Source organism: Lygodium microphyllum, chromosome 29 (assembly GCF_053477565.2).
Source record: "Lygodium microphyllum isolate KBCC chromosome 29, Lygodium_microphyllum_v1.1.10, whole genome shotgun sequence".
In the NCBI taxonomy this organism is placed as follows: domain Eukaryota; kingdom Viridiplantae; phylum Streptophyta; class Polypodiopsida; order Schizaeales; family Lygodiaceae; genus Lygodium; species Lygodium microphyllum.
In genome coordinates, this window is record NC_141163.1 from 119619220 (window position 1) to 119641272 (window position 22053).

General features: G+C 39.8%; 1 protein-coding gene across 10 annotated transcripts in view; it reads right to left on the reverse strand.

The window, feature by feature from the left end:
- The window catches only part of LOC148011081 (Nucleic acid-binding proteins superfamily), a 229967-nt gene extending 218004 nt beyond the window's left edge, over positions 1 to 11963 (reverse strand). For 9 of the 10 annotated variants that reach the window (XR_015689510.1, XR_015689514.1, XR_015689512.1 and 6 more), the window contains exons 1-2: positions 11547 to 11963; positions 6302 to 6388 (exon numbers count right to left, since the gene is read on the reverse strand). Coding sequence is in view for 4 of the 10 variants with exons in the window: in XM_087671738.1 (XP_087527864.1) it covers positions 6302 to 6388; positions 11547 to 11771 (312 nt within the window). In the remaining 6 variants the exon portion in view is untranslated. The remainder of the gene's footprint in view (positions 1 to 6301; positions 6389 to 11546) is intronic. The other variant, XM_087671737.1, reaches the window with a different exon arrangement.
- Positions 11964 to 22053: the final 10090 nt, after the last annotated feature.

The following is a 22053-nucleotide window of genomic DNA, read 5'->3' on the forward strand; positions in this document are numbered from 1 at the left end:
AGGACAATTGTAGGCTACTTGCTGCTACTTCAAGAAATTGCACCTATACCTAAGAGAAAACAATAATTTGTTGTCAATTGCCTTTGATTGACATCACAAGCCTAGTCTGAATCTGTCCAGCCTCGAAGAGCCAAAGTTGAACCACCTGTAACTATTCGATAAAACAGATCGAGGGCTCTCTTCAGGAATTGCAGAATCCTCAAGGCAGCCTGCAAATGAATCTTCTTGGGTTCACTCGTAAAGTTTACAGCAAACCAACTGGAAAATACAAGTCAATCTGAGTATTAAGAAGCCAAATCAACAACCCAATCAACTATCAATATTTGGAAGCATTTGCTGCCAGTGAATCAAAGTGAGCCAAAGCCTTCCAATTTGGAACCATGGCAATCAAAATAGGCTAGTTCTCCGTCATCTCAAAAATACTGTTGTTAAGACAAAAAGATCCCCCCCAATCTACTATATCTCATGACCTAAGAAGAAATGAAGAAGCCCCATATTTGTCATCTCAAACTTTGTACGGAGTGCTCCCTCAGCCTGCTTGACCATCTGGGCTTGATCACCTTTCTAAATGAGATCCATATAGAGCACAAGCATTGCATGCCCTCCAACTCATCTGTAGATGTATAACTTCAAATCCAAAGTAGATCACGAATATCCCCACTTCTCTTGAAGGAATGAGTCTATCTTCTCATTCCATGCATGTGGAACCTATTTGAGGCGATAGAGGGCCTTCCTTAACCTACACACCTCAATATTTGAGGAAGAAAAGCCAGCATGCTACTCTAATAGTTCTCCTCCTTTAAGTCCCTGTTCAAAAAGGCTGACTTAGACATCCAATTAGTAAACAGGCTATCTCCCACAACTTCTCCTCTCTACCGATTACCCAAATGTTCATCATCACTTTGTGTGTCTTGGAAGGTATGTGGTAGCCTACCACCCTCACACACCTATGTGGACTCATGTGAGAACATTAGCGGTGCTGGCATGTGCATCCTCAAGCTTCTCTTCACCACCGTGCCCACAAGAACAGCAACCGCGCCATGTTGGCCTCCTCTAGCAATCATTCCTTAGCCATCACTATCAAGTGGGCCATGATAGAGCTCCTCAAGAACCTACAGAAGCTCAAGAAGTTGCACGCCGAGCTAAACACAGTGATTTGGAAATAGAAGAGCTATCTCCAGTCAAAATTTACCCATCCACCAGACACATGTGGGCATTACTATCAAAGGAAGGAATCATATGGCGAGAAGCACCACTGTCCAAAATCCACTCACAAGTATGTAGCGCCATCAATGCCACATTACTAGCATCCGGTGTAGAAGCCCCAATCACTTCTAGGTGAAGGAAAGCTGCCGATGGGGAAGCAACCACTGCTCCTGAACATAGTAATCAAAAAACGTGCTTTGTCCTAGCGAAACGTGAAACCTTGAAACATGAGAAATGTTTCATTTCATTTTGTGAAACAAGGTTGTGAAACAAAAAATGTATACAAAACAAAAGAAAAAAAGGTTTCTTTTATTAAAAAGAACATGGGGGCTATTTTTCTTATATAGTCTATATTTTTTCCAACCCTCCTTGCGTGCCCAATCACCTCCTCCATCGCTTCCTACTTTGTTTCATTTCACGAAATAGGGTTTCAAAAATTTTAAAAAAAACTTAACAAGTTTCTTTTCTTTAAAAAACGCATGAGTTGTTTTGCTATTACAACCCACATTTTTTAATGTCCTCCTTGCACACCTCATCACCTCCTCCTCCTCCTCATCCTCCTGTTGAGAAACCCTTCACACTTCACCCGCAGTTTGCGTTTTTGCGTTTTTGCGTTTTGCGTTTAGGGTTTGCATTTAGGGTTTGCAACCCCAAAAAGGGGCACAATCTTAGACTGACTATGCCTATTTATAGGCCACTCTCTCATTCGTTTCTCGCGGATGATTCATTTAGTCCGTCATCTCTTCTCTCTAGCCTCTCCACTACCCTCACACCCCTTTAGGAGAACATTGCGGTTTGTGGTTCATGGCTGTCTTCATCATCTTCCTTGTGCTACGGCACCCTTGTTCCTTTGTATCACATTCACTCCATGATTTAGATCTTCATCATTCCATTCATCAGAGTTTCTTCTCTCTTCTCTTCTCCATGTTTGCCGAGTTCACTCCGGGTTCCTCCCCACAAACCCTATTGTCTCGGTGGTACGTCATCTTTTGACATGGTACAGAGCTACATTTGCTCAAACAGCGACAAAGATCCTCCACTCCAATGAAGGCAAAGACCGGTGGCAGGTTCGGCATCCACTTCTCTTCTTCCGCTGCATCAAAATCTCGTTTTTGCAGGTTTCAGGTGTTTTCAGCTTGTTGCCCACACGCCTTTTACCCGCAGTTTGCAGCTGTTTACAGCAGAACGACTGTTGCTGATCACTCTCCATTCAGAAAACAATCTCGTTTTTGCAGATTTCAGGTATTTCAGCTTGCTGCCCACACCCCAAACACGGAGGACATCGCGGTCCAAGCTGGCCATCGCTGTCTAGAACAGTCCAGTGCCTATTTCCAGCATATCACACACTGTCCGGACCTGATTTCAGCATATTAACTACTGCTGCTGTTTTTTCCTGCGTTTTTAGTCTTTCTCTCTCCTGCAGGCTCCATTTTTAGTCTTTCTCTCTATGAAGGCTGTCCTGCCTGCGTTTTTAGTCTTTCTCTCTCCTACAGACTGTCCTGCCTACGTTTTTAGTCTTTCTCTCTCCTGCACCTGCGTTTTTAGTCTTTCTCTCACCTGCAGGCTGTCCTGCCTGCGTTTTTAGTCTTTATCTCTCCTACTGCCTGCGTTTTTAGCCTTTCTCTCTTCTCACCTGCGTATTTCTACTGGTTGCAGTCTCTTACTGCTGCTGGTCACATCTTCCTCCCACTGGCAATTTACTTCCACACCACCGATGCTTGCCGACTTCGACCTTTACTCCCCACCCCCCCCGGAGTATATCGTCTTCCACCAGGCACCCCTTGTGCCACCTCTCCTTTCTGGGCCACAGAGATCATTCTACATCGGCTATCAGAGTACTATGCTCAAGGCAATAAGATGCATCCGATGCGCACCAAGTCCTTTCAAGCACATGGAGGATTGATTGGCGCTACCACCTCCTGGAGATCGTCGCAATGTCAATGGCAATCTTCTCCCACTTATTTTCAGAAACAGTGGCTTCCACGCCCTACGGATCTGCAATCCGCTCCGTCGAGAGACAATGATTGTTTGATACCGTCTCCTCGTCAGTCTCCTCATTCGAGAGACAATGGCTGCTCCACTCCTTCCTCTTCTTCGGCTACCCAATCTGCTCCACTGAGAGATAGCGATTGTTGCCCACCTCTTGCTCATTCTGAGCTCCACCCTTCCCCACCCTCAACTACTCAGGTTCACGAGGCTACCTCTGGGCGCTCTTCAGCACCCCAAATACCTTCTTCGGCACAACCGGTGACACTTCCTTCGTCATCAAACATTTCCGAGTCCATGATCCATGAGTTTTTAGATTCTCTATCTACTTCAAAGAGGGATTCAAAGGGAGATGTTATTTCTTTGTCCTCAGAGGGGACATCTACTTCTTCTTTGACTTCAACGGGGAGCCCTCCACCTCCCACCTCAAAGGGGGAACCTACTCCACATGAAGTTCTTCACCCATCCTCTACTTTCTTGGGGTGGCTGTCTTCAACCAGTCATCTCTTCTACTGATACCCAGGATCTTCAGGTACCACCTAGATCGGGACCTCAGAGATTCAACCGCGACTTGGTGACGAGACCTTCGTATTCCTTCCAGCATGGATGCACGGAGCTAGTGGCTTCTCTCCCGAGGTTGAGTTTTGGGTTCTCCAGTTCACTTTGTCTATTGTTCTTTACTACAGGTTACCTTTCCGGCGGAAATCTTGGATCTTAGGGATCCTCTACATCTTTCTCCTCTTCTTCTTGCCTTGGTCACTTGGTCAGCATGGAGCCAACTCCCGAGATCGAGTACGGGCATATTCTTATGGTTCTTGTCACCACACAAAGTCCAACATTCCTCCTATGCATTGCATGTTTTCATCATCTTTGTACTAGGGCACTTGGGCAAGTAAACAATTTCCCCACGAGAGACACTGTCCAAGTGGCACCTGTTGCATGAGCATTCTTTAACATGTAGCATTGCATCTCCACCTCACTATTCTCTTGTTCCCCTTTTTGGGCCTGAGAGGGGGTGTTGAGAAAACCTTCACCCTTTACCCGCAATTTGCGTTTTTGCGTTTCTGCGTTTTGCGTTTAGGGTTTGCAACCCCAGAAAGGGGCGCAATCCTAGACTGACTATGCCTATTTATAGACCACTCTCTCATTCATTCCTCACGGCTGATTCATTCAGTCCGTCACCTCTTCTTCATCATCTTCCTTGTGCTACAACACCCTTGTTCCCTTGTATCACATTCACTCCATGATTCAGGTCTTCATCATTCCATTCATCAGAGTTTCTTCTCTCTTCTCTTCTCCATATTTGCCGAGTTCACTCCGTGTTCCTCCCCGCAAACCCTATTGTCTCGCTGGTACATCATCTTTTGACACCTCCATCTCTTTCTACTCCACCTTATCCCTCATATCCACCTCATATCTTTCTCCTCTTCATCCTCCACCTCTTCCAAACACTCCTCCACCCTAGGATAGTTGTGTGCCCCTACGATAGTTGTGTGACCACTAAGTGTTAGTGGTGATGCTAGGGACTAGGCATTTATTAATTAATCAATCCCAATCTAGAGATCGATAGAAATTAGAGACCACTCCAAGTTGCAAACGGCCTAACCAATTTAATTATGGATGGGCACGTTTAATTTTAGGCAGGATTAGAAAGGCTGAAATTAATTTTCAAAATTATTTAATTTTGAAAATTAATGGCTAGATAATGCTGAAAATTGGGTTTAGAAGGTTGCCAATTGGCAAAAATACCCATGCAAACTGAGAAAACGTTTTTGGGGCTTGGTCTCAACCATTCAGATTAGGTTTTAGCTTGAGAAGGAGAGAGAATCGTTAGAGATTGGAGACCACTCCAAGTTGTAAATGGCCTAACCAATTTAATTATGGATGGGCACGTTTAATTTTAGGCACGATTAGAAGGGTTGAAATTAATTTTCAGAATTATTTAATTTTGAAAATTAATGGCTAGATAATGCTGAAAATTGGGTTTAGAAGGTTGCCAATTGGCAACTGAGAAAACGTTTTTGGGGCCTGGTCTCAACCATTCAGATTAGGTTTTAGCTGGAGAAGAAGAGAGAAGGTTGTTGGTTCGTTTTTTGAGTAGAAAACAGCAAATTACAACAAGTGGCAACCATCTGGAGCCATCAACAAGCAAGCTACAGCAGAAGGCCCATCAAGGGCTGGCAACACCATCAGCTAGCTGCTGGCTGCAATTCTAGTGCTCCCAAGCTGCATGCAACCACTTTTCTTGCTGGTTGAAATAGGCAACAAGCAGATTGGAGGATTTCTCCACGAGAAATCTCTAAATTCTCTCTTTCTTTGGCATTCTCTTACCTTCTTTAGTCACTTCTCAAAAGATCTCAGCTTATCTCAGCCATTTGGAGTATATCTCAGCTAGATTTGGTAGATAACAAAGGGAATTCTACTGTAAACCCTAAAATTTTCTGCAGAAATAAGAGTTTAGCAGACACCCCAAGAACCTTGCCATCAATAGAAGGCATGATACACTGGGTTCAGCACCTAAAATTTGTGGAGTTATCGGGGAATTCAAATGTCAACCCATCATTGTGAATTTGGGGCAGCATTTGTCTGCTTGGGGTCCAATTAGAGCGAATCCTTGTTGAAATTCAAGGGGGAATTGGCCCAACTTGCATGCTAATTGCATCTATAGCAAGGGGCTTTTGGATCAGCCAAGGAGATTGTGGAATCTCAGCTTGTACCCAATCCATTAATCAATAAAGTTAAAGAAATACTGAAAAGGGCACCAATTTTGGGACCAATAAGATGTCTACTATCCAAGAATTTTAAGGTAAATTGTGTGTTTTTAGTTTATGTTTATTTATTGATTATTGTAATTAAGTGTTTGACTAGGAAATGCCACCCTATCCAAGAAGGAAGGCTGGTTTCATGGTTCCATTACCGGGATACCACTCGATCCTTTGATTTGATGCGCCCGAGGCACCTAATTGCAAGCCAAAGCCTTGTGCTAGTGCTGATTTTTCTGCTCGGCTAAGAAATTACAACAATGTGTCTTCATTAAGTGAGATGGCATCAAGCGGAGATGATGCCTCTCAATATAAACATTCACATGGGGAAGAAGGAAATGCAATACCTGATCTTGGAGAAGGCCCAAACCTTGGACAGCAAGCTGAAAATGTTGTTGTTGGGCAAGATGCAAGGCCTTCAAGGCATAATGAGGCTGATGACCAACAAAGTGAAGAGGAATTAGATGATCAATTCAAGAATCAAATGAGGGAAACAGCAAATCTCTATGCTGAATTGACAAATGATCCTCACTTCACCTAATTTTTGAATGCTCCAAAGAAGGACACACAAAGGACAAGAAGAAAAAGTCATCTTCTAAACCTTAGGGATAGCAACGCGCATTGAATGTAATGCCAAAATTTTCACTTAAAGCTCCCAACAAGGCCACTAAAGCAAAACAATTAGTACCTACAAGATAAGGAATGCAAATGCAAGGCCAACATGGAAGTGCCAATCCAATGGATTTTGAACAACCTAGCATGCATGCTATGATGAGGCAACTAGGATACTTTGGTAGTGGCACGATTTTTCATGCTATGGTTGAACAAGGACCACATATGAGAATCTATGGCACAAATCCCTACGGTATGCAACAATAGATATATGGTATGCAAGGCCCAATGTATTCAGGTATGGTTGAAAATGTGCAAAACCCTATATATAGCAGCATTGGCTTGATACCTAGGGCATAAAGTAATATGTTTGGTAATGCATATGCACCCCTAAACATTTATTGGGCTCAAGGAATCGGTGCTGGTCATGTAAATGCTCCATTTGGTGTTGGTTTTGATGTAAATTTAGCAAATGCACCCTTTTTGCAACAACCATTGTATGACAACTTGACACCCAAAGGGGCAGCAAAGGACTATGATGAGAGTGGAAAACTTGGAAAGTTTGAGTTCTTCAATGGTGCACAAGATAGACTAAAAACTTTGACTTTCATTCAACAATTTGATGCAACCTATTCAAAAGGGAAATTTCACCGCATCCTCAAAGAATCAAAAGGCAACCCCTTTCTTGAAGGGGAATGCATTTTAGTGGTGGTCCACGCTTTTAATGCAAGGTAGAGCACCATGAACATGGATTGACCGATCTATCAGATGGATGTCAAAAGTGACTTTCTAAATGGTTATTTATAGAGAAGGAAGTCTATGTGGAGCAACCACCCGGATTTTCTTCTATTGATCGGAAAGATAAGGTCTTTCACTTGCGGAAAGCTCTTTAAGGGCTAAAGCAAGCACCACATTCTTGGTTCCAAAGGATGGAAGAGTTCCTTTAAACTCATGGGTACTATTCTACCCCTTATGAGCCAAACTTATGTATTCGTATCACTTCAAAGGGAGTTATCTATAACTTGCTATGCATAGAAGATTTATTTATCACTGGCTAAAATTCTACAATCAATACCATAGCAAAAATTAGGGCTAAGCTCTATCCTACTTTTAAGATAACAAACTCTTACTTTATGGGAATCAAGGTAGTTCAACCTGGGGTTGCATTTTGTGTCCTAGCAAAAGTATGCTCTTCATTTGTTGGTGGATCAGTATTGTTTCTGTTCTGCACATCAGCAAGTCGAGCTCTGCAATATTATCGTGAAACAACAATTTTGCCACAGGATCAAACACATCCTATGGCGACATCTCTCGATCCAACTATCCACTTATCTAAGGATACCCTAGGTCAGCCCTTCGACAAGCTCAACTATAGATCTGTAGTAGAAAATTTGCATTGAGTAATTCATACTATGCCAAATTTAGCATACTCAATTAGTTTGCTCAACCAACATTTCACTACACCTAGGATGTCACATTAGAATGCATGTCTTCGTGTATTGAGATATTTGTGTTATATCTATTCTTATGGATTGACTTATGGTTTTAGTTCATGTTTGTAAGGATACACAAATTCAGATTGGCCAAGAGATCCTAACACCTAGTGTTCCCATGGCGGCTACATATTTACCTTGAGCATAGCTTCCATTTCTTAGACCAACCATAAGCAAGAGACAATGGCATCTTCCACAACTAAGGCTGAGCATAGAGCTCCCTTTAATGGCACTACCAAGGCCATCTACCTAAGGAGCTTACTAGCAACGCTTCAATTCCATGTGCCACACCGATCATCCCCTATTGCAATAAATAGAGTGCGATTCCACTAGTTGGTAACCCATTATCACACTTCGAACACAACATGTTGGGATGCATTTTCATTTCATCGGAGAGCAAGTTGGGCTAGGCGCCATTCGCCTAGAGTGTGCATTCATCAAATAATTTTGCAAACATATCGACCAAGGCAATCAATCAATTGGTACTTCAATATTCACTATCCAAGATCAGCTTGGATACTCCCTCCTCTACTTCTTCAAATTGACGAGGAGAGGATGCTTTCCTCCAGCTTTCCATATCAGTTTGCAAGGGGGCAGCTTTCTTCTCTTGTTGGTGACAAGGTGTTGATTACAGCTTTTGCTTCAAACATTATGTATATCATACTTTGTATCTATCTAGCCTATTTTTTGCACTTCCTTTTTACTCTCCACACTCCCACCATAGATGCTTTCCACACAAAACCTATTTTCTTTTTGATGGACACCTAGTACTAGTTGGGACAGGTTTGTTTGTTTGTTTTGTGAAGGTCCTAGGGCTGACCATCCCTTTCTCCCCTTAGGGCATTGTTACTCAATTGACTGAAAACTTTTTGCAAACACTCACTTAATGATAAATCTTTTGCAAAGAAAACCAAACAAAAGCCCAAAAAAAAAATCCATTGTGTTTCCATCCATCTTTGCAGGACTTAGTAGGCCATTGGACAACCGAGAGCACTCTTTGTCCAATGCTCTTTCCTCTTTGGGGTGAACACTTAGGCTCCCTTAGTAAGATAACCATCGCTTTTGTAGTCCTTGTAGGTCATTGGGCAACTGACATGCACCCTTTACCCAATGGCCTGGCTACTTTGGGGTGGGACACCTTAGGCAAAAGACACAGAAAAAACAAAACAAGGCTTGGGCTTGTTTGCAATCTCTTTCTGGTTTCAGTTTTGGACCCTGAGAGGGGTGTTGAGCTAAACTACCATTAGCTTTCATTAAACCATCTCAAAACTCAAGTTAATTAATAGTGCTTCGAGAGAGTTTCAATATTGAACATGTAAACCCTAATTTGGGAGGCCCCAAATTTCTATAAATAGATAGCATGCCCATTCAGCCCAATCTCTTTTTTGTAGGTTTCAGGTACTAGAGCTTTGCTATCCGTACCCCATTCGTAGAGGACATCTTAGTCGAAGCTACCCAACATCGTCTACACCGATCTAGCGTATGTTTCCAACCTACCCTCGCAATTCTCACACCCCCAAGAGCTATTGCCAGATGTCCTCTATCCTTCAAGTGACTACACATCAGCATGCCGGCTAGCATATTTTGCATTTACTGCTTCAGTACCCTCTCCAATCGATGGCAGTTGCATTACAAGGCTACGTTTATCTCTAGGAGGCCATGTTTTGGTCATCACAACTATTGCCTACACTTTTCCTCACATTTTGCTTATCACGGTGTTCTTCTACCTATCACCCATCTCTTGGAGGTTGCATTTTGCAATTTTTTTCCTCTCCTCATCACTGCTCCGTCTATCATCACTGATCCAACATTTACTACTGCATTTGCCACTACCAAACGTCTTCGAAGGTTGCCTTGCTACGTTTCGGAATCCATCGAAGTACAACACACTCTCCGGCACTCACTACCTCTACCTCAATCCTCAACACACAAGAGTTTCGGATACAATATTCATTTGCCACATAGTGCGTTTGCTACATGAGTATTGTAATATTCAAATTCGTTCATTTTCAAACTCTTCACTCTATCCATTGTCCCTAAGTTACCCTAATCCTAATTGTGTTCTATTCAATTTGTGCTTTGCCATACAATTGTATTGTGTTTCTGCATTGGGGCATTTATTTACAACCCATCCTCTAGTACAACACCCATGCCTACAATGCCACTCTCTCAACCCTTTGTGAAAGTATCCTCTGGAGTAGTCATTTAGAATTTCATCTCCCTAGACTCAATATTTTCTACCCTCGAGAAGTGCTTGCTCCCTCTGTTACGAGTGTTCCTTTAGGACTCCCAAGACCTTCACATTCTATTTTCACTCATCCTCTGGAGTTCCCGAGACCATTTCATTCTAGTTATCTAGTGTTAATATCTCTACTCCTTTAGGTTTCCTTGGAGCTTCTAGTTTCAATATTCCTACTCCCGGACCCCAAAGAGCTTCAATTTCAAGTAACCCTTCTCCTTTGGAGCTTCAAGGGACTCTTCTTATCCATTCAGCACACATGCTCTGATTGCTACTGCAACAAAAGCTTTCACTCACAATATGAGGTTTAACGGATCAAATTACACCACTTGGTCCAACCTCGTGCAACATGTGCTCGAGATCGGGGCTTTTGGGACTTAGTTTAGAGATATGAGCCTTCTCCTTGTCCCCACTTAATCTATTGATAGAAAGTTCACATTACTACAACAATTGTTGAGCTTATGCAAGGGTTGATGCCGGAGTTTCACTCACAACTCCAGCACTTCCCTATTGCATCAGACTTGTGAGCTCACCTTACTGACTACTGTGTGGTTCGGCATAGAACACAAAGGATTAACCTTGATCATGAGCTACAGCAGTTTTACATTTCAGAGGGGGATGACTTGACAGTCAAGTTGCTTTAGTATCTTGATGATTTCCTTGCTACTCTTGATTTTAAATGGTAAGAAGAAAGGTTTTTTCCATTTAGTTAAGAATATGCAAGGACTGATAATAGTTTGATAACCATTTGAATGGCCATTAGTATAATAAGGTGCAAGCCGGTATTGTTGTTGCTTTAATCAAAGCATGATGTAAAGGGAGTCACAAGAAGCTTTAGACAAGTTCCCACCGTAATTCCACATTAAGAATTACAACAACATCATCATGAACTTCTCCAATGGTCGGCAAACCCATGCCCCCAACATCATGATGTTGAATAATAAGGTGCAAGCCCGTATTGTTGTTGCTTCAATCAAAGCACGATGTACAAGGGGTCACAACAAGCTGTAGACAAATTCCCACTATAATTCCACATTGAGAATCACAACATTATCATGAACTTCTCCGATGGTCGGCAAACCCGTTCCCCCAACATCATGATGTTGAATACTACGGATAGAGACAAATAGATAAAGACAAGGGAAAAGAGCCTCTTATCTCAGAGTGGAAAATGTCAAGAACTCCTTGTGTATGATACGTTGAAAACAAATAGGGATGATAAACAAAACCTGCTATACAAAAACAAACCTTGAACAGATTAGAAAACAGGATTGCTGGGGTAACGCCGCTCGAATAAGCCTTGCAGCACTCCAGGATGCGGCGGCAGACCCAGCCCCAGCTGGGCCCAGGCCCAGCCTCCACTTTTACTGCCGTGCTGTCGCCATTGTCGCCCTTGCCTCTCTCTGACGATGACTCGAGCAACATAAGCTTCGCGGACTCCACGAACCTGAGAAAAGCATCTTCTTCCTCCATAGTCAAACCTTCAGACTTCTCGCGGGCTTTCGCGAATACGAACTTTCTCAGTCACATGCAATTTTCGGACGCCTTTGTCTACAAGAGCATGGGCTGGCGTGTCGTCTGCATAGCTGTGCAAAAGATCGTCCGACAGAGGAGAAAATGACGGGCCCGTCCATGCCGCCCATTTCAAAAGTCACTCCCGTCAAGGAAAAGTAATCAAAAGACTTTTTAAGCTACTCTAAAGATAAGATAAAGGGGCGATTAGAGAACGAGGACCGTTATGGTACATGTCAAGCGCACTAGCAGGGCCAAATATATAAATTCATTTAACTCTAGGTATATGGACTATTGGATAATGGAATATTGGTACAAGGTAATATGGATAATTCAAGCACCTTGGGATAGCGGTTCAATTCTTGTCAAAATTGCCATGCACCCATTTTCCTTTGGTGCTTATGCGCATTGCATTAGAGGGTCAAAGTTTTTACATGTGTTTTAGAAAGAGGTAAAATTCACCTCACCAATCATAATTACAAGTAGAAATTTTTGTTTTGTTATTTATGAACATGTCTATGATGTCGACAACATGTTTCTAACTTCTTTTTTTCTTTTTGTTTTTTTTTTTTGGTAGAGGGGGGGGCGGGGGGGGTGTTTTAACAAACCTTCACGGGATTCCAAGTCATAACCTGTTGTGAGGCAAAGAAATGGCGTAACAAACCTTTACGGGACTCCAAATCATAACCTGTTGTGAGGCAAAGAAATGGCAGAGGGGAAAGACGCACAATATATATCGATAAGGAATCCTTTGTATTCGTGATATAGAAAGATACAACATTAAGGCATCTCAAGACTACACCTTTTTGATGCCACACATGTGAGAGTTCACCAACTGAGCATAGGGAATCACATGTAGAAGCACATCCCAAGCAGGGCTTGAGTGAGTGCTACTCCCTATATAGGTGTTTTTGGTAGCAGCGCCATGGCATACCTACACAGCCCTTATGAGGGGGAAGTAGGGAATAAGCTACAACTAGTTAGATGTTCTACAATTGGCCCCCTTGCCATAAGGCATCTCCCTTCAAGTTGTAGACAACAATTCTCTTAGATAAATAGAAAAGGTGTCCTCTGTGCCTCATTTCAAGAACCTAACTCCCCATATAAAGTTGCATATTGAATATATGATACCCTCTTCATGACAAACCCTCTGAGCAAAGCCCATTGTGGATTGCACTATAGATTTATATTCCACAGTAGTTTGTCGATAAAACCTATTGGAATCTAATTCCACCATGGAACCCTACATGATACATCAGTTAGTCAAATCTCTTGACTCGTGGCATTCCCAAAAGAGATAGAAACACTTACTATGCAAATAAGGAACTTTGGAGCAACATTCATGTACTTGAAGAATGTCATCCTTAGTTGGGAGTTTCTACATATTGTGGCCTTCCATAAAAAAAGAGAACCAATTTGAAAGTGTGGCCTTCTAGCACCTCTTAATTCTTTTCCTCTAAGTGAGAAGTGAGACATTGAAAAATCTACACCTCTTAGATTCTTTCACTTTGTTTGTAAAACAAATAGATTTTTTACTCTCCCTTTCCTTTTATCTTGGATATATTTTTGCCCTTACTTGTCACACGTAACTTAAAAGGGCTCTAGCCATATATCATGCACGTAGAGGTTCTTGTCAAGCACCTGCCACACAGCCAACTTGCTTCCTTATCATATTTCCATGTACTTGACTCATAGGCTACTGGTATACTACCTATTTTATCAAAAGGCCAACACATGGGGAGATAATCTTCTAACCATGACCTTGAATAAATGAAATTAATGTATCACTCTATAAGAAATAAGCTATTTTGGAGCTCTATGTAGATAAATCATTGGATGCATCCCAATCATTGGAAACGTGCATATGAAATGTATCATTAACTTTCGTTCTTCCCCTATACCTAATTTCGCCAATTACATTTATGAGATCTACACCATTGTTCAAGATTCCCAAAAGCACTATATTTCAAGTTTAATTGCAATCTTATATAGTAGGTACCCATAAACTAGGTATTTGCTTGCACATAGCATCAATAATTTTTGCATATGATGATAGGTCATAAAGGCCTCAATATCGCACATTTGAATATTGTAATGAATTATTGATGCATGCAGGATGTTGGGCTCAAGATTTATCTAGACTACCACCTAAAGTTCTTAACTAATGTAGTTTGCCAACATTAACAAATCAATCTAAAATTCCTAATATATAATTAGCTATGATAAATACGACTATATGAGAGTTTCTTTTCATGTTTTGATAAATCCCATGTATTATTATTTGAACAAAATACACAATAAGACTTTAGTGATTTACATAATACAACTATATGATAATTTTTTTTCATGTTTTGATAAAGCCCATGTACTATTATTTGAATAAAAGACACAATAAGACTTTTAGTGATTTACATACTAAAACTAATGTTGTTAATATTGGGAGAACTCCTTGAGTAATCACCCAAGTTATGCATATTCGAAGATTATGTTTTTGCAGAGAGGAGCTACTCCTTGAAGATAATAAAGAAAAATTAGATTAAGATCCTAAGTGATAATCCATTATAACAATATTGAAAATCTGATTTTTCAATGCAATGTTGTTAGTTAGATTATTCATAAGTTACTATTGCTTTGAGGTCTTTAGGTAGAAACTTTGGATGTGACATTGAGATGGATATTAACAATTAGATATCTATTATTTCTAGGTTACTTGGACCACTCTTTTATGAATTATGTCATTGACTAAAAATATTTTCAATGAATGTCATTAAGATGATTAAATTCACAGTTAGGTTACCCCTTGAAAGTTTGAAAGTGATGAAAACATATTCATTAGCTTCTCAATCCCAAATTCATTGTTAAACATTTGTGGATATACTAACTATATTTTTAGATTGACATTAGTCCTTTGGTTTTGGTTTTTCTAGCATTTTAGTAGGTGTAAGCTTGATAACATTTGGGTTCTAGTGTTGACATCTATGATATGCATTAACAAGGATGGTTCTAATAATGTCTTTTTGTACAAATTGTTGCCATAAATTGATAGTGATATATGTGACATACTTAGGACCATTGGGGCACTTCTTCCCTCACTAGGTAGATTTTTCCCTTGGTCTTGTGCATATACATATTCACTTCAGGGCATTCTTAGTCTTGTAAATCTTCTACTTTGATACCTCCCAATACACTTTGTGTTCTGTGCTCTCAAGCTTCTTCTTCTCCAAGTTATGTATATGCATTCCTACAATCCTCAATGTAGCAATCGATATCAGAGTAGCTTTTGACCTCTTGCAAAGAGTGACAAAAGTCATTCCTCCTAATTGGGTAGCTATACTTAGGCGATATAAGTAGAATAATTACAATAAAAGAGGTCTCCCAACTTGGTTAGCTAAATCCATGAATCTTGTAAAAGTTTATAATGGCATGAATCTTACAAAAAGTTATAGTAGCTCAATTGAGTGATCTCAAACTATAAGAATGAGTATGAATAAATGAATGAAATGTAGCTACATATTTTCTAAAAATTATCTAGAATGGTTATACAAGTTTTTTGAAAATTAGCCATTGATCCAAGTACACTTTACCACTAACAATGTAGTTGAGCTCAAATAATATGAAATTCTCATTACAAATCAAACTACCATATCTCAATGGCAATGGGCTTAAGGTAAAGACCAATGTCTAGGTCTAGATAGAGACCATGGAAGGAAGAATTAGCCATGAAGATCAAGCAAATCGATAAGCTGTGCTCCATAGGCAAAGCTTATAAGTGGTGAAAACAATGGTGTTGTGGAAATGTGGTAATTGAAGCACCTCAAACTTATGAGAAAAGAAAAGAACATATACAAAAGAGGTATCCTCCACCAACCTTTGAGTCTGTAAAGCTAAATTGGTCCTTTGGGTTGAAATAGCTAAGGCTAAACTTAGAGGCATGCTACTCTCATTTTGCAACTCTGAAAAGTGCATGCCTTCAATGATAGCTCCTAGGCAAGTAGCTTAATTCCACAAAGGGATAGATGCACCACTAGATACTTACCTCAAGCCAAAATGGCCTAGTAATCTAGAATATACATTGATTAGAGACAAGTCCTTGATCGAGGAAATAGGTAAAGAAAACTGCCATTTCAAGCCCTCTTCATTGGGCCAAGGAACTTGAGGAATATCCTTCCCAAAAGAGTCTAGCTCAACCAATAGAAATTAGAAGAGGGTTCACAATAATTATGTTGCTCCCTCCATTCACATCAATAATAATTGCAAAAGTGACAACTCATAACATCATTATTTTCATTATGATAAGCTAGGATACTTTAAAGCCCACTGTCCAAATTGTGGTCAAAATGCTAATATCAATATACTAAGAGACTCACAAGGAATGGGAAACTCCTCAAATAGGGCAAGCTGCCATACATTTGGATGTTGGAAAGGTCATGCAGTAGGAGCATGACCTTATGCCCTTAGAAATAATGAAGCTAGCTCCTCTCTCGAAGATGAGGTGGAAAAAGGATTTCTTAATGCCATTATTGATCATTAGCAGGGTTGACTCCTATTACTCTATAATTCAATTTTCCACCACCTACAAAGGTAAATCCTTTCAAATCTTGATAGACTATGGAAAGAATGATTTTGTTTCTCCCAATATGTAAAGAAAATTCAGTTTGAACTAACACCAACAAAAAGATTATTAGTAGATCCAGCCAATAGAAAATAACGATTTATTCCATTGATAAACCAAGTAGAATTCTAGCTAAGGACAAACCCAATCGTTGCATACTTCCTAGGTATTTCTGACTATCTCCTTGGAATGAGTTGGTTTTGAATAAGGCTAATATTCATTGCGGGAATGGTTGGGTCACCTATTCTCAATTGATTTTTTTATTGCAATTGGGCAAAGAAAATTTAGTCAGAACTAAGACCAACGTGAAGATTATTAGAGCTAGCCAATGGAAAGAATGACTTCAAATGGTAAACCTATAGAGTTCAAGATAAGGATAGAACCACCTACTCTGAACTCTAAGGTCACCCCCCCCCCCCCCTAAGGAGTGTATGACTATCTCCTTAGAATGGATTAGTTCCCAAATAAGGATAATATTCACTATGGGGATGGTTGGGTCACCTTCAATAAGATTCTAAGTGATCAAGCTTTGATACAAGAGAAGTCAAGTATACCTAATATCCATTAGATTAAGGCTAGGATTATTATTAAGGGGATACAAAAGGGTATTTTTTTAATTTAATTGATCTCAACAAGTGCGCCAATCAAAGGAAAATATTTATACGTCTTGGCTTCAAGGATATGTAGATATATTTTGAGAGGAGCTAATTGAGTTACCTCCTCCAAGTCACGATGTAGATCATAGATTTAAGTTGGTGCCATAATATAAGCTCGTAATAAAAAGGCCTTATAAAATTTCAATATCAAAAGATATCAAGCTAAGGGAGCAACTACCGCAATTGTTGGACTAAGGCTTTATTCACCCAGTAGATTGCCTTATGGAGCTCGTGCCCTTCTCCAAAGAAAAAAGACTAGATCCTTGAAATTGCAAGGGGTAGAGGTATTCTTAAAAAAGTACTTAAAACTAGGCTATTATCAACATATCATAATTAAAAAAAGAAAACATTTCCAAGTTGGCCTTCAATATGAGGTGTGGCCCCTATGAGTTTTCCGTGATGTCTTTTTGACTAGTTTATGCCTTGCCAACTTTCAATCGTCATCTAGTAAATGATAATTTCAAAACCTATCTTGATGAATTTGTATTTGTGTTCTTCGATGGCATCTTGATTTACTCCAAGTTCGACCAAGAACATCTATATCATTTTTTATTGTATTGGAAACTCTTTAGATACATAAGCTATATGCCCAAAAAGGCAAGTATACATTCTTCTATAATAAAATTGAGTTTCTAGGTCACATTTACTTAGAAGTTGGAATCATAATTTATCTAGCTAAGGTTAAGAATATTCTAGAATGACCAACACCTCAAATAGTTAAGGGAATTTAAGGATTTCTAGGGCTTATAGGAGGATATTACATCATTGTCAAGGATCATACCTTAATTGTGGCTCCTTTAATTGTGCTACTTTTATAATTAAAATTTTTGATTGCTTGAACCACTCTTGAGTAGAGAAGATTTGAAAAGCTGGAGTCATGTGTCATAATAGTCCCCATCCTCAAATTTGCTAACTTTACTAGGGAGTTTGAAGGGATCATTAATGTGAACATCCTTGCATTAGGATGTAAATCAAGAAGATCACCCTATAACCTAAACCTTCCATAAACTCAAACATTATGAAAGAAATTATACCACTCATGACTTCGAGTTGCTTGCCATTATCCATGCCTTGAAGCTATGACAACATAATTTTTTGGATAGAAGATTCACATTGCTAACTAGCTAAAAGCATGTCTAGTGAATACACACTCATCCTAACCTTAAAATGAGGCAAAGAAGATGGATTGAGGTGCTTCAAGTGTTACTTAGAGATCAAATATCACCTAAGGAAGAAAATTTAGTAGCATATTTACTCAATAAGAAATATTTCTTGAATTCCTTGTTGATCAAGGAACTATTAATGCATAGGTCAATTTTTCGAACCATCTTCATTCCTCCTTTTCTATTTTTAGTTATTGCACTTCCTTAATAGTTTTTCAATAGATCATGTTGTAAGATGTGGGAACAAAAAGGCATTTCTCAACTTTTTCCTCAGGGATGTGTTGAACAAAGTTATTTATGAGTTTGTCATACTGCTCGACAACATGGCCTTACTCTTCTTGTGGTAGAGACCGCTCTAGGTATTCCATGTATTCCTTAGCTAGGATTTTGGCTTCGGCCTAGGTATAGACATGGCAAGTAACATTAGCTTGACATTCACTTCTTTGAGACATTCATCCATTGTTCTATTTTTGTTTTAAGCTATTTATTTTGATATTTAATTAATACTTTTGATCAGGTTTCAATTCAAACTTGAGGCCTTGATTGGATTGAGCACAACTTGATAGACTTTGAGTTATTTTCGCTCATTGTTTTAGAGCTAGTATCCCATTTCATTGAAACATTAGAAATTTGTTCGTAGGTAGAGTTCTCAATTGCAACGAGGAGGTGTGGCTTTTCCGATTCCACTTTGGGATGGGAAGTAATAGTGACACGATCTATGGATGTAGTAGTTTGAGTAGTCATACATGACTACATATTAGGACCCGAGGGCTAAATGAAAGTATTCTTGGGCTCCATCGCCTTGGGACTACCTATGATAGCACTTTTGAATTTTGTATGTGGCTCATCTAGTGGTTGTTTCCCTTTAGTGTCCATTTTGGTGGTTTGTGTAGTTTCTTTAAGAGGTGCAGATTTAAATTTAGATACTTGGTCATTTTGCCCTTTTTCCTACATTCTCATTAGGAGAGGGTTTAGATAAATAACTCTACCTCATGTCCTTAGATGGAGATGTGAGCTATGTAAGAGTAGAGGTGGAAGGTAGGTTATATTTTTATGTGACTCAATTCTGGACTAAACCACTTAAAGAAGTTGGGATTATATTGAAATGAAGTACAGATGGTGAGAAGTTGCGAGTTTTAGGTAAGGTGAAAAATATAGGTATTGAGATCAAGGATCGTGCTTCCTTGTCCCACCATGCAAGTCACATGTAGTTCCTCCTATAAAAGGAGCATCACACAAGGGATGTTGTAGGTCATGTGCAAAAAGTTTGACATGCCAGACAATTGCAAGCACCTTTAAACACGTGGAGAAAATATACATCAAATGATGCATGCATTGAAGTCTAGAGAGCTCTTCTTTGCTCAACCATAGTCATTAATCCACTACCAATTTGAGTTTCCAAACATTAGCTTGAATACCATTTTGTTTAAACACTCTTTGTCCTTTTCCCTTTTTTTCTAATGCTCCCATTTTCATTTTGTTTGTCTCACAATATTTAGAAATGAAGGGATTGACAATAGCTTTGTAGATTTTGTTTTTAATATGGGCTTCATGAATTCATTGACAATGGTTGTATAATGAGGGAAAATGTATTGTTGCTTGTCCCATGGCAATGGTTTTTCCAAGAGCTTTGTGCTCATAAGTCTTGGGGATCCAATTTTGATATGGACATAGGCACGTGTTAGTGAGGTCTACATGTTATCAAGTTCTATGAGGCACTTCATTTCTAGTTCATTGTTTTGTTGCACTATCTCTTCTGTCATCTTTGAGAGAGATTTCTTGATTTTCTTAGGCTTCAAATGTATTGGAGGTTTCAATCAAGAAGAGAATGTTGTGAATTATTGGGTTCACAATGCTTTTTATCTTAGTGCAAAACTAGATGCGAAAATTTCCAACCATATGGCTATTTCAAGAATGAAACTCAAAGGAATTGACGAGGACCCATGCAAGTGACTTATATCCCTCGATGGTATCAAAGTAGAAGAGGCTTGTCCCTTGACTAAAATTATAGGTTTTATTGTAGTCAAAGCCTATGATTGTGTGGATGCCACTTCAAACTTGTCGCTTTGGATTTAGTAGATTTGAGGATGATTGATTCTCAAATTGTCATATTGACTAGAAGTAGTCTTGGTCTTAGCAATTTCAAGTGTACCTTTAACAACACTCGCAAATGGAGGTTGTCAATCCTTGGGTGTTTTCTTGGCTCCCCTTCACGAATTCTCTTTCATTGATTGAGTAGTTGCACTGGGCTATTGCTACTAGATTTCTTACTTTTGCTTAGATGATGAAGATTTAGATTTAGGAGATTTTAGACTCTTGGGTGGACTAGTAACTAGCTTGAGTTTTTGTTGGATAATACTTGATGGATCCTCTGCCTCATTTTTTTGGCTCTTCCTTCTAGTTTGAGTGTAGCATAATGTGGATGTGGTTTTGATGGCTCATCACACACTATCCATTCCTCTTTTGGATTAACATTTACATCAAGTGGTTGAAGAGAGTGAGAGATGAAGGGGATTCTCACCCCCTCTATCCACAAGGCATATTCTCAGCTTTGGCCCTCTAAAATGGTGCTAGTCAAGATCTATGATGTGACCCTGAGTAGTCATCATTTAGCTTTGTTACATAATGCTATTAGAGAAAAGTGTGAAGACATAACATTTTCTAAACAAACCATACCTTGTGAAATCTTTATTTGAGACAGGGATTGTGCAATGATAGCATTGGAAAAGTTACAACTAGAAGATGTGATAATTACTTGAATTGCCCTTCTTGATTGTGTGGATGTGTTGTTTTCTAAGATAGGGATCATGCAACATTATGTGTGCATGGATGTGATGTGGTCATGCCATGGTATATTGTACAGACATGGAAATTCTATTATCTAAATATAAGGATCTAACATTGGTATCAAGTGTAAAAATTACACGGCGCAGCGAACATAATCTAAGAGAGAGAGAGAGAGAGAGAGAGAGAGCACACAACAAATAAGAGGAGAATAAAAATGGCTCCAAACAACTGATACAAAGATGGCTTTGTCCACCCATGCGCTTTCGCTATGAAGCTTAGATGGCGATCAAGACAGAATATAAGTGAAGAGCTTAAGGCTAGTTGGAACAAATCTGATTGGGTGAAAGATAGATGATAGATGGGTGTGACGGGGTTTAGCTTTTATAGCCCGCAAGTGAAGGCGGTTAAGTCAGCCTGATCGACCTACCATATGAGCCTCCATTAGTCGACCAAGGAATATTCAAGGGAATATTCCTTTTATCATTAGGTCGAGGGCATGCCCTCGGACCCCAAAATAGAGGCCTCTGATAACTCCCTTACCTTGCAACTTGATGCAATGTGCCTCGAGTTGGTACCAGCTTAACTACTCTGTCTAACCCAAAGATTAGACCCACAACGGTCACCTTTTTGCCATCCGGTCACATAGACCTCATCTGACATACAAGTTAGGACTCAACCAATACATGGGCTCACATATGGCTTCTCCTCATAATGGGGGTCTTACAACTTTGAGCACCATGGATCATTGGTGGTACCTTATGAGGGTGGGGCATTGAGTATATCTAACACCCCCCCCCCCTCAATGTGTACCTAGGTGAACTATCTCCTCGAGTCTCTGAAGATAAACTTGAAGCAAATCCTTTGTAAGTGCTTTGGTGAAGATTTGCTTCATTCTCCTTTGTTGGTGGACAGTAGACCAGTTCCACTATCGCATCCTTGATCAAATCACACACATAGTGATACTAGATCTCTATATGTTTGGTGCGCGCATGCAACACTAGATTTTTGGCAATGGCAATGCAACT